General features: G+C 44.5%; 2 protein-coding genes across 6 annotated transcripts; one reads left to right on the top strand and one right to left on the bottom strand.

Moving 5' to 3' along the window:
• The first annotated feature begins 963 nt into the window (after positions 1-963).
• Positions 964-2,541, top strand: LOC117853457 (chaperone protein dnaJ 11, chloroplastic). Its single transcript, XM_072293137.1, has one exon. The coding sequence runs from the start codon at positions 1,224-1,226 to the stop codon at positions 1,551-1,553; it is 330 nt and encodes a 109-aa protein (XP_072149238.1). The 5' UTR covers positions 964-1,223; the 3' UTR covers positions 1,554-2,541.
• A 505-nt stretch (positions 2,542-3,046) lies between these two features.
• Positions 3,047-11,921, bottom strand: LOC117852087 (enhancer of mRNA-decapping protein 4). 5 transcript variants are annotated; one of them, XM_034734020.2, is made up of 14 exons: positions 11,049-11,920; positions 10,470-10,519; positions 10,047-10,203; positions 9,713-9,931; positions 9,085-9,213; positions 7,749-8,316; positions 7,481-7,657; positions 6,849-7,396; positions 5,427-5,789; positions 5,240-5,359; positions 4,479-4,649; positions 4,168-4,326; positions 3,903-4,028; positions 3,047-3,667 (listed from the first exon to the last, which is right to left on the bottom strand). In XM_034734020.2, the coding sequence occupies exons 1-14, from the start codon at positions 11,775-11,777 to the stop codon at positions 3,359-3,361; spliced, it is 3,825 nt and encodes a 1,274-aa protein (XP_034589911.1). In that variant the 5' UTR covers positions 11,778-11,920; the 3' UTR covers positions 3,047-3,358. The 5 variants fall into 5 exon arrangements, with proteins under 5 accessions (XP_034589911.1, XP_034589908.1, XP_034589909.1 ...); XM_034734017.2 differs by having other exon boundaries at positions 6,849-7,657; positions 10,470-10,516; positions 11,049-11,921; XM_034734018.2 differs by having other exon boundaries at positions 6,849-7,624.
• Positions 11,922-16,393: the final 4,472 nt, after the last annotated feature.

The following is a 16,393-nucleotide window of genomic DNA, read 5'->3' as shown; positions in this document are numbered from 1 at the left end:
TCCTGCCTCCTGCCGCCGCCGCCGCTGCACGCGCGCCTCGAGGCCGGATCCGGCGGGCCCCCTCCCCTCTCCTCTCCTCCGGCCCCGCCGCCACACCTTCCCCCGGCCCCGCCGCCAGCGCCGCCCGGCGCCCCCGGCCCCGCCGCCCAGCGCCGCCCGGAGCCCCCCGCCGCCCGGCGCCCCCGGATCCGCCGCCGCCCGACGCCCCCGGCCCCGAATCCGCCGCCGCCCGCCGCCCCCGGCCCCGGATCCGCCGCTACCCAACACCCCCGGCCCCGGATCCGCCGCCGCCCGACGCCCCTCCACCGGATCTGCTTCATGGCGTGGTGGCGGGAAGCAGTGGCGGTGGCTGGCGGCGGCGGCGGCGGCGGAGAAGGTGGCGGCGGCGGCGGCGACGGAGCAGGTGGCGGCAGCGGATGGTTTGGAACATGATTTTTTTTTTATTTTTTTCAATAATTGTTCGCCGAGTGTTTTCTGGGCACTCGGCAAAGTCTTTGCCGAGTGCCCGACACAAAACACTCGGCGAACCAGTGTTTGCCGTCAAAATTTTTGCCGTGTGTCGTTTGCCGAGTGTTACACTCGGCAAACGCTTTGCCGAGTATTTTTGGAGCTTCGCCGAGTGCCCCTGGCACTCGGCATCTTTCCTGTTCCCGTAGTGAACTGCAAGTCTGCATGGTGGGTTTGGGTCCAGCTAGTAGATTATTAAAATGACAACTGGAGCCTTGAGCAAACCGGATAAGGCTACCAGCTAGCTCATCGTCAGCCGTCAGGTAGTCAGGTGCGCGAGGGCATCGTCACCTTCTAGAAGCCATGGTGTGGGGCCCACCGTGAACAATCCTGCGGGCCCGCACAAAGTGCGCCTCCTCCAACGCGGGCGCGCTTCGCCAACACAGGACCTGACCCATCAAGCAGTCACCGAGCCACCCAATCCTTCTAGAAGAAGGCGACGCCTCATTCCTAGTGCGGCGCGTACTCCTCGTCTCCAGCGACGTCCCACCCGGTGAGGCTGCAGGTGGGGCCCCGACCACCTCCACGCATATAAACCCAATCCACCTCGACCGAACCCATCGCTCACACTCCCACTCGCCATTCCCCAGCTCAGGCAGAGCTCTCCCTCCACCTTCCCGAGAGCCACCACCACCAGGAGGAGAAAGAAAGCGGAGGAAGAAGGAAAGCAAGCAGCAGTTGGCCCTCGGCCGGGAGAGCGGGAGACCTCACCTCTCATGGCGGGAGCCGTGCCCCTGGTAGCGCCGCCGGCGCTGGCAGCGGCGGGGAGCCTGTACGAGGCACTGCGGGTGGGGCGCGCCGCGACGCCGGTGGAGATCAAGGCCGCGTACCGCGCCATGGCCAAGCGCCTCCACCCGGATGCCTCCCGCGCGTCGGGGGCGGCCGCGCCGGCGGCGTTCCTCGAGATCCGGCGCGCGTACGAGACGCTGTCGGACCCGGACGCCCGGGCGCGCTACGACCGCTCGCTCGGGATGCCCCACCACCGGCCGGTCCTGGCCGCCGGCGGCGTGCGGGTGCGGAGGTGGGAGACGGACCAGTGCTGGTAGCCGCCATGCCTTGTCATGTTCGCTCCCAGAAGAGATCCAGCCATCCAGGGTAGGGATGGCAATGGGTGGGCGAGGCAACAGGACCCGCAACACGATCACACCCGCTCTCGGACAGACTGGCGGGTGAAATGTTACACCCGTACCTGCGGGTCGTCCTCGGTTTTCGGGTCGCACACGGTGCAATATATAATATATATTAACATGATCACAGGATAATGGTAGGAATATCTCAGTCAAAAAAGAATAGTCCAGGAAGTTTTAGTGCATAGTCATTTTATTAATAGTCCAGGAAGTCTTAGTACATAGTCATTTTATTATAAGTTCCGATCATTCAACATCTCAGTACTAACAAACAAATAAAGAATTAAATAGAGACAATACACGACTAGCACACTGGTCAAATCACCAAGTAATTGACTGTGTAGTCTAGAGTTTCAGTTGGTCTAGAAGGAATCCATGGTGCAAAGTGTCGTGTGTCATGAGGTGAATTAGGAAATACTGGTCCCATTAGGCATCCACGGGTAAAAATTCACATCACACCCAACCCATCTTAATGCAGGTCGGGTCGACTCTAGACTCACGGGTGGAATTTCGCACATACGCCCGCACCCATCGGGTGTGAAACTCGCGGGCGCCCACACCTATGGGTCCGACTGCCATCCCTAATCCAGGAGGAGAGCGCGGTGCCTATATTTTATAAATATGTAAATATATAAATATATAATAGTAGTGCAGGATCCAGCTGTCAGCCGCTAAGCAGCCAGGCCCACCTGTTGGCGCCACAGCTTTTGTAAATACTACACTGAGCGCGGTGCCTATGTTTTGTAAATATGTAAATATACGATAGTAGTGCGGGGGTAAATATACGATAGTAGTGCAGGTCCAGTTGTCAGCCGGCAGCCGGGCCCACCTGTTGGCGCCGCAGCTTTTGTAAATACTACACTAACACAGTACTATCAGGATACTAGTATCAGGCCGTCAGTCATTATCTCCTGTTTATCTGTCGTGTGCATAAATATTACTCAAATCTATTGAAAATGAAACACATTTTTAATAGAGACATGGAGTACACTTTAGTTGCCTCCAATCGGAATTGGCGTTCTGGAGGTCACAGAGCAATCTATTAAAAATGAAACACATTTGTGAAGTTTAGTCGATAAAAGTATTGCAGGCACTCAAATTCGTATAAAAATGAATCCAAAGTTGATAATCTGCGAGTAATGCACGGCCTGAACCAACTGAAATAGACTTCAATGCCTCTTTCCACATAGCAATCAAATGAATAAACACAGAGAATGGTGCTCCAACCACTGTGCACGAGGACCTCTCTACAACAGGTAATTCCATCCGAGAGGATAGCACACCAGGCAGATAAACAGAGCACACAAAGATAGCATCGGCCATCGGCACGATGGCACAGGCGCAAGGAAGGATGAAATCACCAGATCAAGCAGCGCCGAGGGTGCGCTGCACAATCACACGACACGACCAAGTGCCAAAGGCGGTGCGCCCACACGAGCTCTATCCATAAATTGGGAACTCGGAATGTAGTTATGAAACTAGGCAGTATAACATTTGCGCTGGACGTAACATATCCAAGATAATGAACCCGACATCGATATGCAACTCAGTACCATGTCACACATGACCAATTTACACCGGAAGATACCTTCCACATTCCTAAACTAGCCTCCTAGTCCTGTCAGACTGGTCAGACACAATGTATAGCTCCCTTTTTCGGTTTCATATGCTATGCAAAATTCTCTATGTACAACGATGCAATGTCCGAATGCGCCTTACGATTGTTACTTGTGACTCATCAGCACTGAGGTGATCACGTGCATGATTAAGCGGATGTTTGTTGCATCCGATGCATTAGTTGTTGGCAGGGACCGCTGGTGCGCCAGGACGCCATAGACTTGATCAAATATTGGCCTTACATGCATAGCGATTATCGGATCTGTTGGTTGTATTGCCACGGCCACATTTGTCATCCATTGAAGCTTCCGGGACGTGTCGTTGGCAATGTCGCACGCTAGCTGCTGGAAAAGGGCTAGGAGGACCCCTTGGTTTAGTGGGATGGGAACTGCTCCACATAATGCTTGCAAATCAACCTGAAATAAAGTTGCAACCGTGTAAGACAAAAATATCCACATAGTAGTAGTTATATAACAATAAAATGCACAAATAACCTGACAAACTGCATAATGTGCGGAAACATGTTCATTAAATTGGAGATTTGCATGGCGATATACATTTTTTGTTTTTTTAGCAAAAGATTCAGGGTCATGCATGTATGGTAGGTGTAGTAAAGATTATTTTTAAACGAAAATTTAGGATTGAGTTTACCTGAGAACACAACCAAGAAACTATGGAGACATCGCTTCTTTGAAGAGCCATTGTAAATGCCTCATCAATTTTCCGCTCAGCAATCAGTCGGCCTAGTTCTTTCATAGGGTCCAATGGAGCATCTACCTGAAACAGCAAATACACCGAATGAATCATTCAGTATGTTCTGGGGTACACTAAATTCGATTGCACAGGTAATCAAAGATGATGTCATCATCAACATAACAACGATAGTAGAAAGTGGAAAATTCAAAATATCTCCTACCTCAGGGAGATTGGCCACTGGCCCATTACTGGGCTGCAAAGCACCTGTTTTCTGAGATGTTGGGCTCCCTGATGCAAAAAGTGACAAAAGCTTGCGCTGGCCATCAAGTAACTCTGAATTAAGACCCTGGTTCATTGACGAGGCTGAAGTGATTGCTTCCTGAGAAAATTGAAATGACACAGAAGGCATGTCACTCAACATAAGGGGTGAAAACTGAAAAAACACATTGATAAACCACGAAATATTGGCTGCATTGTTTCATCTTTCTGTTGCCTATGTATTGTTTACAACAAAGGATCTGGCAAACTTACCTTCAAAGTTTGTGCTAATGGAGTATGTGCCGTCAGAACCTGCTGCTGGATAGCAGCACCGTGCTCAGACATGCCCTTCTGGAATGAACCATCTACTTGCTCAAATATTGTCTTACAGGATTGTTCAAACGCTGGAATAACTGATGTTTCAAAGCTAGAGCGGAACGCATCCTGCAGAGATAAAATCAAATGGACTCAGCTGCTTGGTACCATACTCACTAAAACACAAGACATCAAGGTTGTTCAGTTTAACATGGTATAAATGAGCAAATTCCAAATATGTAAATGTAAGGTGCTTATAATAAGCTGGCATTCTTTATGGTTGATTGCATAAAGTTGTGGTATATGCTAATATTATTGTTTACTTGACAAAACCAGTAACTGATGTGGTGTTTCAAACTTTGGAGTACTATACCAGCAAGCAGTTGTTTAGGTGACTAAATTCAAAAGTAGTGTTTGGAGTGAGTGATGGATGTGTCCATAACTAGATATAAATGAATGAATTTCAAATATGTAAATTCACGTAAGATGATGCAGCATAATACACTTGTTTTGCATATTCTTATCTAAGGATTGAGCCATATGTTCTCAATCCAATTCCTGAAATCAATTCCGTCCTGTGCACTGATCAGTTAGTTCAGGCAACCAAACAACATTCAGTATGGTCAATGGAAGCACAAGTTATATTTCTAGCCCATTTGGAAAACATCTTCACTGATAAGGATCACCTGGAAGGAACACAAGTACTAAAGATAAAATACCTGAAGTATCTGCTTGGTGGATGTCTGAAACTGTGTTTGGATCTGCCTAGCGACGCTAGCTTCAAGTTTTGTGGATATAGACTTATCTAGCTGATTAGCAACCTTATCACCCAGCACTTTCTGAAAAGGGAGTTCAATGAGAGAGATGACAAGAAAAATCAGAATATCAAGGAAAAAACAATACCACAACCTGAAGTGAATCAGATACAGCAGAAGATAATGACTTCTCAATGATAGGTGCTGTTGTCCGAGCAACAGCAGGTCCCAGCGAAGATATTTCTTTCTTTAATGACTTCTCCAGCATAACAGGAATATCCTTGTTTACAGAAGTTGCAATTAAAGTAGCCATCTGCTGCATTCGCTCTCTTTCATATTTTTCATGCCTTACATTTTCCTCCTGGAAACGGGCCCACATGGCATCAATGTTAGCCTTGATGGACTTTTCCATGTTTCGACTTAGTGATGCCTCAATTCTTTTGCCTTCCTTTGCAATTGGAGCAGACACAATTGAGCTCAATTGCTTTTGCAGGTTGCCATATGTGGCTATAAGCTGCAAAACGAGAAGCATAGTATGTAAATGAGAAATTGTAATGTCAAACATACACGCTGAATGTCATCATCTGTGCATGAGAACAAATCAATTCAATATGTTTTCCTTAAACAGCATCAACAAAAAAAATAATAGAGAATACGGACATTTAATGGTGCAATATGAGCACAATGATAAGTCAAGATTAGTAACTTGACACTTTGACAGGGAAGCTCAATATTGATGACACCCAGCATTCTCTTTTAACTGCCATTTTCAAAGTTGACAATTCTCAATACAGACCTTTGACCATTATTTTTACAAATCGCATGTCAGCAAACTATAAAACATACAATTACAGGATAGAACTTGTGATGGCACAGTGACCAGTATCCTGAAAATGACATATTCCAATTTTGACGTGATGGCTAAATAATTAATATTTTTCCTGGTCAAAGTAATACCAGACTGACAATGCTAAAAGAGAATGGACCAAGCGTGAGCATGATGTCCATGTCATAACTGTTCTGATTTCTGAGAGCAATTAGAGAGGTTCATTCCTTGAAAGTAGATCAGAAAATGTTTAATTGCTAATCCAAAGTTTACGATGCAGCCTCGGAAATCGGAATATTATGGAATGCAAACACAAACTAAGTTTTCAATTTCAACATCATGAAACTTATCATGCAACATATACACATAAATAAACAATCTAACATTTATTATTTCAGAAAAGGAACATGAAACTTATATATGACAAACACACTTGATGTCTTCTGAGTCAAACAATATCCAGGTGATTTAGAATTTCATGCAATTAGATTGCACATGACTAATGACTGATTAACTTGTACATCTATGCAACATTGCATATCAACACTAATGTACTATCATGTATAAAGTGAACCATAACTCAATTATCTAAGATGATTTATGCCCAAAAAAATGGAGATGCTTTCATTGCAGATCAAAAAAGACGATGTGGGGCTCAATTCACATTCCCTAGCACACAATTTTTAAATACGAGAGCACATATAACATCACACAAGGTTGGTGCACAAGCACAAAATGCAAAATCACCTGTTGCAGTGTTCCTTGAATAGCTGCAGCTTGCAGGGAGGAATCAATAGGAGGGTTCTCATTGCTTCGAGGTTCATGCGAGGAATCAGTAGAGTTGAAAGTGGTTGCAGAAGGAGACAGTTGCCCAGCCACTTGAGGTTGAGGATGCATGACTTTCCCCTCTTTGGCAGCTGAGGTTAAAGGCAAATCCCTTGAAGTACAGGGGCCATCAGTTCCAGTTCCATCAGAAGCTCCAGTTGCTCTCTTCACAGCATCTTCATCTTCAGCACCAGAAGATTGCTTCAAAAGCGTGGGTACTGATCTATCAGCCATAGGCTGTGAATCTTCTACACTGTACTTGGCAGTTACTATTGTGCGTTCACTGAGGGTGTCTACAGTTTGTTCTGAAGGCTTGATAGGTCTCCCTTTCTTCTCAGGAAGAATTTGGTTTTCCTTACCAGCCTCGAATCCAACAGTTTGATTTGATTTTCTCTCATCTACATGTTTTGCTTCTGCTTCTACATTCTGTGAGCTGCCACTTGCAACTGTTTCAGCAGAAGTGAGCCCACCTGAAATAATTTCAGATGGAGTTATCAGGTGAGTAGCATGGCCTCCCACCTGAAGCACAGGGCGAGGATCTGATATTACCATACCATCACTATGGCCGCCTCTTGGCTCTTCCTTTCCGATGCTATCCTTCCTACCAAAAGAGGACTGGTCCACATCACGATCACTTCCTGAAGGGTCTCTACTTAAGACAACTGGAGATCCAGCCTGATTCATCTTTGATTTAGGAGCTACAGATGGAACACGGGAAGAAGAATCAGGTTCTGCATAACAAAATGGTGGAAATGATAATTATATCCTACTAAACATCATCTAAATTAACTGAAACAAATATAAATGAATTTAATGCATTACCTGTGCCCTGACTATCACTTGATGGCTTAGTCGAAACAGCAGTTGAAGAATCAACAGGAGTAGTTGCTGTGGAATCCAGTGCTGCCATTTCTGGAAGCCTCTCATTTAAATGAGAAATTGCAGGATCTCTTCCAGATCCAATGTTATCAGCTGGAGGAGGAAGACAGAGTGATAACTCCAACCCATACTGCTGGATAGCCATTGTCTGGACACAGTAAACTTGAACGACTTGTTCACCATCAGGTTGGTTTTCATGTGTTCCCGTGAGACTCAAAATGGGCATTGCAACAGTAAAATCTGCTATATAGTCCAACCGAGTTGAGGCGGGATCTTGACCATATTCAAGATGCACAGCATAAATAGCGTTCTTTTTGGCATTTGCAAGCAATATAAGGCTAGCCTGCGGCAACACCGCAACTTGGTTGAAAAATGCCTCCTCAGACCTATTTTCCAGAGAACTTACAAGTTCCAATGTTTGAGTGCATTTCCATGTCTCCGGGTCACTCGGTGACAACCAGCCATCTTCATTAGTGGAGGCCCAAATTTTTACTTCTCGGTTGAGCGGGCCCTGCAACATAGAAAAGCCTAATATTTACTAATCATATACATAAAGTATGCTAAACAAGAGGCATGATATGAGCTTTCTTTGCTAAGCTTTCAAGAGTGCAATACATTGTTGTAACATAATTATCCTTTCCGTTCTATATCCCCCCTTCCAAGGTGCAGCAAGCAAATACTAACACAAGAGGCATCACATCATTTCAAAAATTTACAATAAAAAAGTTATGATTATGATTTATGAAATAATAATAATTCTTTTCAGATTATTCAACTCTGGTTTTGCAGGTACAATTATGACTTTGTGGTCATCAAAAAGAAATTTGGGATTATAATTGATTAAAAATGGATAATACTTTATGAGCTGGACAACAATGTTGTGGATATCTACAGCATAAAAATGTTCCTAGAATATAAATTTCTCATCCTAATCGTAAGTGTAGCACACATTTCTAGAATAGTCTTGTCCACAAATTCATATCGTATATGACTTCATATACCAATGCATTGTTTTGTTCGGTTGTTCCCCATATATCCTCAACAAATACCGAGTTTCTACCTTGTACTGCTTACATGCATGCATTGAATTGTCCATCAACATAATAGTTATACTCTGTTGTGGAGGATAAAATACACATTTAATTTGCTAGCGGAGCAAGTAACACTTCTAAAATATAAGTAAGTTTAAAAGTATACCAGGCTCCAATAAGAAAATATTAAATCAAGAATTAGGCTAAAATAAGAAAATAAGAAAGTGAAATGGCACAAGAATACATACTGCTGTAACAAGATTTATATGGTTTGGTCTTTCAGGTGCTGTAAGGAAAGAAACAGAGTAAACTGCTTGACCATCATGTGGTTTCAGTACAGACAGAGGGGCTACCCTGCGATCATCCCAGACCTTTACCTGTCACAAACAAAAGGGAAGACATTATAAACTGCATTCTGCAATACTGACAATGTCATGTATATCTAGTATGGTACCAAGCAAACACAAAGGTCACCTATGCCCTAACAACCAGAGAAATATAACAATTCTCTTCTCAGATAAAGTGGATTTTTTCCAAGTGCAGCAGGATTAACAATATGATTGATGAAATTAAGATCAACAATCCTAACAAAAATTCTGTGTGTTGGTTGCATATCAAGTTTCACTGGAACTAGAAAGCAAGGAGAACCTATCAACTGTCGAGTAACAGCAGATATAAGCAATAGCATTTTGCACTCCAGAATGTTCTTGATGCCCTTAGGAAGAAGCCAAGCTAAATTTGAATACAAATGTGCACAAGTTCATGAAGAAAGTTTTAGATCTATAGTTTTCCGGGCAGCTTCAAATCTTGTGTCCTAGTCTATCATGACGTAGTTTTCCTGACCAACAAGGGGGATATCCTGTAAAGAGTACAAACCGTGCCATCTTTTGATGCTGAAGCCAGACGCGTAGTCATCCATTGAGATATGGAGAGATCAGTAATGTCTCCACCATGTTTACCAACTATGTTCACACCATCAATCAGCTTGTCAAGTGGGCATCTTAGAGGCTCTTCCGTATGGAAGTCTCTTCCTCTTCCCACTTTTGTTGTGTCTATCCTTAAGATGCAATTCCCAATTGCAACATACAGAATCTCCTGCAAGATAGAATCTACATGGATCAGTATACAGGAACACACTCGCAAAAAAAAAGTATACAGGAACACAATCAAGATACTTGAGGCGGTAGAGATCATGTCGATGAGGATTTACTTGCTTATGAGAGTGCCAACATATTCTCGGATGATAGGTTTCAGCATCTCCTACAATCTGGATGGCAATTTCAATCTTTCCTGTGATTTGGGATTTATTTTCTTCGTCAGGTCCCTCATCAATCTTCCATACGTATACCCGCCCATCTACACTTGCACTGCAGAAGAATAAAATAAGTTGGTAAGTTTACAAGGGACAGTGAAAAGATATGTGCTCTTCCAATCCTAATATTATGTGATAGTTTTGAGCTAGCGAAAAGAGCAAGTTTACATTGCACCAATAACTGGATGACAAGAGTTGGCTTCTCCCAGTTGTCCACTCCCCAAAGACAACGAGAAGAAAGTAGATACATGTGCACACGTGACTTAATGCACTATACCAAGAAAAGAATGTGCGAATATCATATACATCAGCACAGAGTACCTTGCTAAACGATGGACATCTTCTGCAAAAAAGGCCATGTCCGTCACCTTCTGCAGCAAACACAAATAAGACCATGCAAAACACAAATAAAAAAGCTGCTTCATGCTGACTAACCTAAAAAAATATCACAAGGAATGGTGAAAGCACCAAATTACCAAATAAATACTGGCTTAAAACCCCAAAAACATATTTACATCAAATAAATTGTTACTAATGGCATAAACGAAAAAGGAAAGCTAATTTCAAGGACCATAAATAAGTAGCTATTTATATTCTTCATAGTAGAGCAGTAAGGTTCCTGCTATGTACACATGCAGCAATGACAGCAATTAATTTATAACATATATTTGAACATTGTCAATACCTAATTTCACGACCTGGGGTAAGCCAGAGCACAAAGGCAATTATACCAAAGACAAACTGCATTTAATGAACAATGCCTGAGGTGTTCATGTGCTAATAAAAAATAATGATTCACTTCAGAGCCACTATCAAGGCTGTTCATGCACATAAACCAAATAACTACCAATGCTATGCGGCAGTCAGTACAGCAAAACTACAACAGTGACATATTCATACCTGTGTGTGCCCACGAAGCAGAGAGCGGAGCGCTGTATTGATGTTGAGCACGCGGATGTTGCCTAGCTTAAGTCCGTACACGATGTACGTCCTGTTCACCGCGATCTGCCTACCGAGCACCAGCCCAGGATCCGAGGTGTACTTGGTTATGGGTGTCACCTCCAGCTGCGGCGGTTCTGCTTCCCCTGGTAGCCGCGAGTCCACGTCGTGCACTGCCCGGTCACCAGGTCCCAGCAGCCTCCCGCGCGGCATCTTACTGCTGAGCATCCTCGCCGGCGGCGCGGACGACGACGCCGGAAGCGCCACCGCGGGGGCCGTCGAGAACTCCGACGAGGGTGGCATGGACGCCGCCGACTCGAGGTGGGTGGGCGTGGTGTTGCCGAGCAGCTGCATCAGCCGCGCCCCCGGGTTAGGGCCCGGGCCGGGGTTCGGGATAGGGTTTGCGGTGGGGTTAGCGTTGGCGAAGGCGGCCGCGGCGGGGTGGTGGAAGCCATGGGGGTCGTTTGGATATTGGAGATAGGGGCCACGGTGGAAGGGCGGGGTGGCCGGCGGGTAGGAGTAGGGCCCTGTGAGCGGTGGCCCGGCAGCGGGGCCAGGCGCGCCCGGGAATACGCCGGTGGGGCTCGGGGCGGTGGTGGGGTGGTTAGGGTTTGGCGGCGGCCGGAAGAGCTTGCTGAGCTCGAAGGGGGCACTCGGGGTGGGGTTAGGGTTCCCCGACGGTGATGCCATCTGACTATCTGAGGCGGCGAGGGGCAGCGGTGTGGATCTGCGGTGGGGAAAAAGGGAAATGGCGGAGGAACACCGGCAGAGAAGTGCGCCAGAGAGACAGAGGAGGAGGAGCCGAGGAGGACGAGGAGAGTGTGATTTTGCAATTGACCCCCCGTAGTTTTGTGGTTCAAATTAATGGGGTACTGGGAGCAGAGAATGTTTTTTTTTCTTTTTTCTTTTTTTGATAAAGGAGATTGGAGCTTGGAGCGTTTTTGCCAAGCACAACAGTTTTTCTTCATGAAAAAAGTTGAATCGGCAAGCTTCGCTGTACTTTTGCATTCACATCAAAACATGTTTTTCAGGATGGCGCCATTTTTATAGCAAGGAAGAAACAAAATTGATAATTGATTTGTGTATGCAACCAAATCAATCACATATATATCATATATCGAGACGTTTGCACTGATTACTAACTCTACGAATCCATCTACCAGTCCGGTCTCTTGGAGACATTCACGAGATATGTGTGCAATTTATATATATCATTGTGTGTATGTAAGTGTTTGTATATGTTTTTAAAAAATGTATAACATGATATTTTATCTGTACATATTGTTGAGAGGAGGAATGTATCCAAAGAATTATGGAGGTGATGAAATTCATCTCACTCTCATATAACATTTTCATATAAGCTTAAAAAAAATAGAAACTCCTAATGTGAATCATGACATATACTCCCTTTCAGAAAAAAAAATCAAGTCATTTTAGTTTTATCCTTAGTCGATATTTTTAAGTTTTGACTAAATTTATATAAAAAATACTAATATTTATTATATTGAATAAGTATTGATGGATTTATCATGAAATGTATTTCATTATGCATATTTTGTGCCATAATGTTAATATTTTTTGTATAAATTTGGTTAATTAAATCTAAGAATGATTGACTTCAGACAAAACTAGATTGACTTTTTTCTTGAGTGGAGGGAATACAACTATTATCTCGGTTCTACATTCTAACCTGCTCTGAACTCCTACTACTTCGATAGATTGATTAGGTGATGTTGAATGCTACATACCTTCAACCTCTTCAAATAACTCATACCATTTTAAAAACTTCGTAAAACTGATGGTATGCTCCTCAAAAGTAAATGGAAATTATGTTCATCTTCTAAAGACTAGCAGATCCCGCAATGCAAACTACCATTTCACTTGAAACTTTTATCCTTGTCATTGCCCTAGGTATGGTGACCAATCGCAATCCATGAACTGGACAATCATTTACACTGTAATGATTTTTTTGGTGCCTTCAATCTTTCCTCAATAGCCACGTGTGAGCCCATAGTCACGAGTGTGGACTTCCCCTATGTGCACACGCACACAAGACTTTCACAACCTTTTCTATTCATTTACATCGAGATTCATGCTACAAGAATAGGTAGAACAAACCATGGGGGTGAGAATAATCAACAATTGAATGAATCCCATGCGAGGAAAAAAAATATAGTGCTAGAAGGCTAAGATACGTCAAACTTGTGTGATTGGATGCAAGTTCGCCTTGCACCGTAGTCATCTTTAGTGAGGAAATTGAGAATATGTCTCTTCTAGCTCTAGTGGTTCGGTTTAGCTATGGGATTTCGTGACGCAAGGACACATGTATTCAGACGTGACACAGTCTAGGACCGATAATCTGATATACAATATGGTATAACAAGTGCTTATCCACATGTGCAATGGTGGTTATCTTAGTATCTGTAACGCCTAAACGCCATACAGGCAGCAAACTACGTATACATACTCTACTTGTAAAATTGCAAGGCAAACCCAAAAACAAATTTGAGAGGAGGTACAAATCAAGAGCAAAGAGAAATTAAAACAAATTTGAGAGGAGGCACACATCAAGAGCAAAGAGAAATTGACATATGCATGTTGCTCAAGAGAGGTTTTTAACATGAGCACATATGGTTTTAGAAAATGCAAAATATCACTGTTTGCTAGAAAGGAGGGAGTAGATTCGAGCAGTGACCTAGGGCCTGTTGGATATATAAGCACTTTTAGTTTTAATTTAATCCAGAAATAAATCATGAATACGATGAACAGACATCAGATTAAACTAGACATGTCTACGCAAGATCTAGACAAATCTATCATTGCAAATAGAATCACACATTCTACCATACTATCCAGTACTATCAGACTGCAATAGATCATAATAGCTAGTATGGAAGACATAATTTGAGTTAAGAGATCATACGTTTCTTTCTTGATGAAGATCGGCTCCTGGACGACTACCGGGTACAGCAGGCGACGACGATCAGCAGCCTGACGTTGTTCGCGACGACGAGTGAGGCCCGAGCGATGAAGAGGTAGACGAGCCGTGGTGAAGGAGTCGACGAAGAACTTGACGAAGTGGAGGAAGGGATCGAGCAGTCGCGCAGAGCGCTTCCCAAAACCCTTATTCGCCCTCTCCCGGTGCAGGATCGCTGAAGACAACAGTTCCGGAGACCTGCTCTCCCAATCGCCGGTACACGCCGACAATCGGGATGGAGTAGACTACGGTGGCGGCGCAGCAGCGAGAGGAGGCAAAAACCCTAGCTCGAATAGATCTGTTTTTGGTAGAGGCCGGTAGGTCGCATATATAGGAGAGCCCACGATTCTCACGTCGCGATCGTGATTTAAACCGGTTAGGATTCCATATATCTCGCTGACTTAAAGACCAAGTAATCAAAAAATAAAACGGCAAAAGGAAGCTGCGCCCCCGCAAGGCGAGGGGCTGGATTTCGGCGGACCATTCACGCAAGTGCCGCGCGCCCGCACCCTTCGCCCGGCGAGGCGTGGCGAGTGAGCGCGCGCATGTGAAGCTCTCCTTCCCTCCCCACACACTTAGCTTGGAGGAGTGGAGACAACTTCCATATTTAAGTTGGTCATCCCTCCCCTCCACTAGCAATGTGGGACTAAAGACTTGCACCACTCCACCTCTTGCCCACATGGGCCTTTGAGATTTATTTGAAATTCTGAAATTACTTATGGGCTAGGCCCATTATTTCAACAATTAATTGTTGGATATATAAACGCTTTTAGTTTTAATTTAATCCAGAAATAAATCATGAATACGATGAAACATTGAAAGATGCTTTTTTTTCAACCTCATATGGTTGATTTCTTAGTCGTTATGCACTCATCCGACAGGCAGAATTTTGATCTTTTTGGCAACTACATTCCATCCAAGAAAAAACAAAGTGAGCAGACCATACTGCACTAGGCTAGCTGAGGAGCCTGTATCAAAACATGAGAATTTGGCACTGAGCATGTTCATCCGCTCGAGTAGATAGCAATAGGAGAGGATATGAACTCCCCCCCCCCCCCCCCCCCCCCCCCCCCCCCTAGTACCGCTAATCAGGACTATGAATACTACAAACATAAGCATCCAGACTTGAAGTTCAGCTACTAAGACTAGGATAGAGAGAGGAGAATCACTCCGCCAGCAACACCACTCCACAAGAGGTCGCCTTTATGCACGGTGGCCTAACAGTTTGGCTGACAACGACAACGAGAGGATCTGCCACACTGGCACATCAGAACTCCAGTCACGGCACGACACGGCGCACCACCACATACATGAAAGACGTAGTCCCCAACGAGTGCCCGCTCCTCCATGGCACCTCAGGAAAAGGATAGCTTTAAGTGTGGTTTTTGCTGTGGTTTCACTTCTCAGCACAAGCATCGTGTCGTGATGCAATGTATGCAGCATGCTCTAGTGGCAACAGATTAGATATCCCAAAATATTGTGTGACAGCACAAGCTATCGTGAGAAACAAATACCAAAAGCTTCTAGAGCAGATCACAAAATGACAAAAGGTTGACACAATCCTTGCTCACAAAAAGTTGACACCATCCTCGCTAACCATATAATTACTGTGCAGAGAAGGGGGGAAAAGGTATCATGTGAGCAGGCTGAAAGGGCTCATCCAAGGTAGTTGATGCCAACAGCTTACTGAAGTCTTTTGTAGCTTTGAGGGGTAATTTACCATGGTTAAAGTCAACCTTCAAGAGGAAAAAACCTCGGTGCAAGCTTACAAAAACAACAGAAGTTCGTCAGCGTACTTCCTTAACCAACAACAGAAGCACAACATATTAACCTAATAACAATGACAGAAAACTAAACTTTCATTCGGCAAGTACACCAGCAGCAGTTGAGCTACCGTAAAAGTAACATATAAGCGCAGCAGCCATGACTCGGCCAGAAAGCGCACAAATGGATAGCCAATTCACCCACCAGGTGCCATAACCAAAGACAATGTACCCACATAAAGAAATAGAGAATATCTAGAAAAGTTCGGCTGGCGATCAGCAGGTCATTATAATGTTGTTATCCCCAAGTTAAAGCCACTAAACTGTCGCCCAACAACCCACCAAAGAACCAATCCAAAACCAACACAAACGTCGGAGTTTGCATCATCATTTGATAGCAACATGAACCATTGTGCCACATCATAGGTACATTTGACCATTAATCTCCACCGTCGTATATGGAGAAGAAAGCACAGATAATTAACTTAGCGTGCACTTGTAAACAACACCATTAAGATATTAACAGTGGTGAACGGAACTAATGGAGGAATTCACCGTGATAAGGA

The sequence above is a fragment of the Setaria viridis genome, chromosome 4 (assembly GCF_005286985.2).
Source record: "Setaria viridis chromosome 4, Setaria_viridis_v4.0, whole genome shotgun sequence".
Classification (NCBI taxonomy): domain Eukaryota; kingdom Viridiplantae; phylum Streptophyta; class Magnoliopsida; order Poales; family Poaceae; genus Setaria; species Setaria viridis.
This window is presented reverse-complemented; position numbering and strand designations above follow the sequence as displayed.

Excerpts from the sequence above, each read along its gene's own strand:
- LOC117852087 (XM_034734015.2), bottom strand. The coding sequence starts at position 11,777 with ATGGCATCACCGTCGGGGAACCCTAACCCCACCCCGAGTGCCCCCTTC. Across the intron at positions 8,317-9,084 it reads ATATAAATCTTGTTACAGCA|GGCCCGCTCAACCGAGAAGT; the intron begins GTATGTATTCTT and ends TCTATGTTGCAG. Across the intron at positions 3,668-3,902 it reads TTTCTTGGTTGTGTTCTCAG|GTTGATTTGCAAGCATTATG; the intron begins GTAAACTCAATC and ends ACTTTATTTCAG.
- LOC117853457 (XM_072293137.1), top strand. The coding sequence starts at position 1,224 with ATGGCGGGAGCCGTGCCCCTGGTAGCGCCGCCGGCGCTGGCAGCGGCG.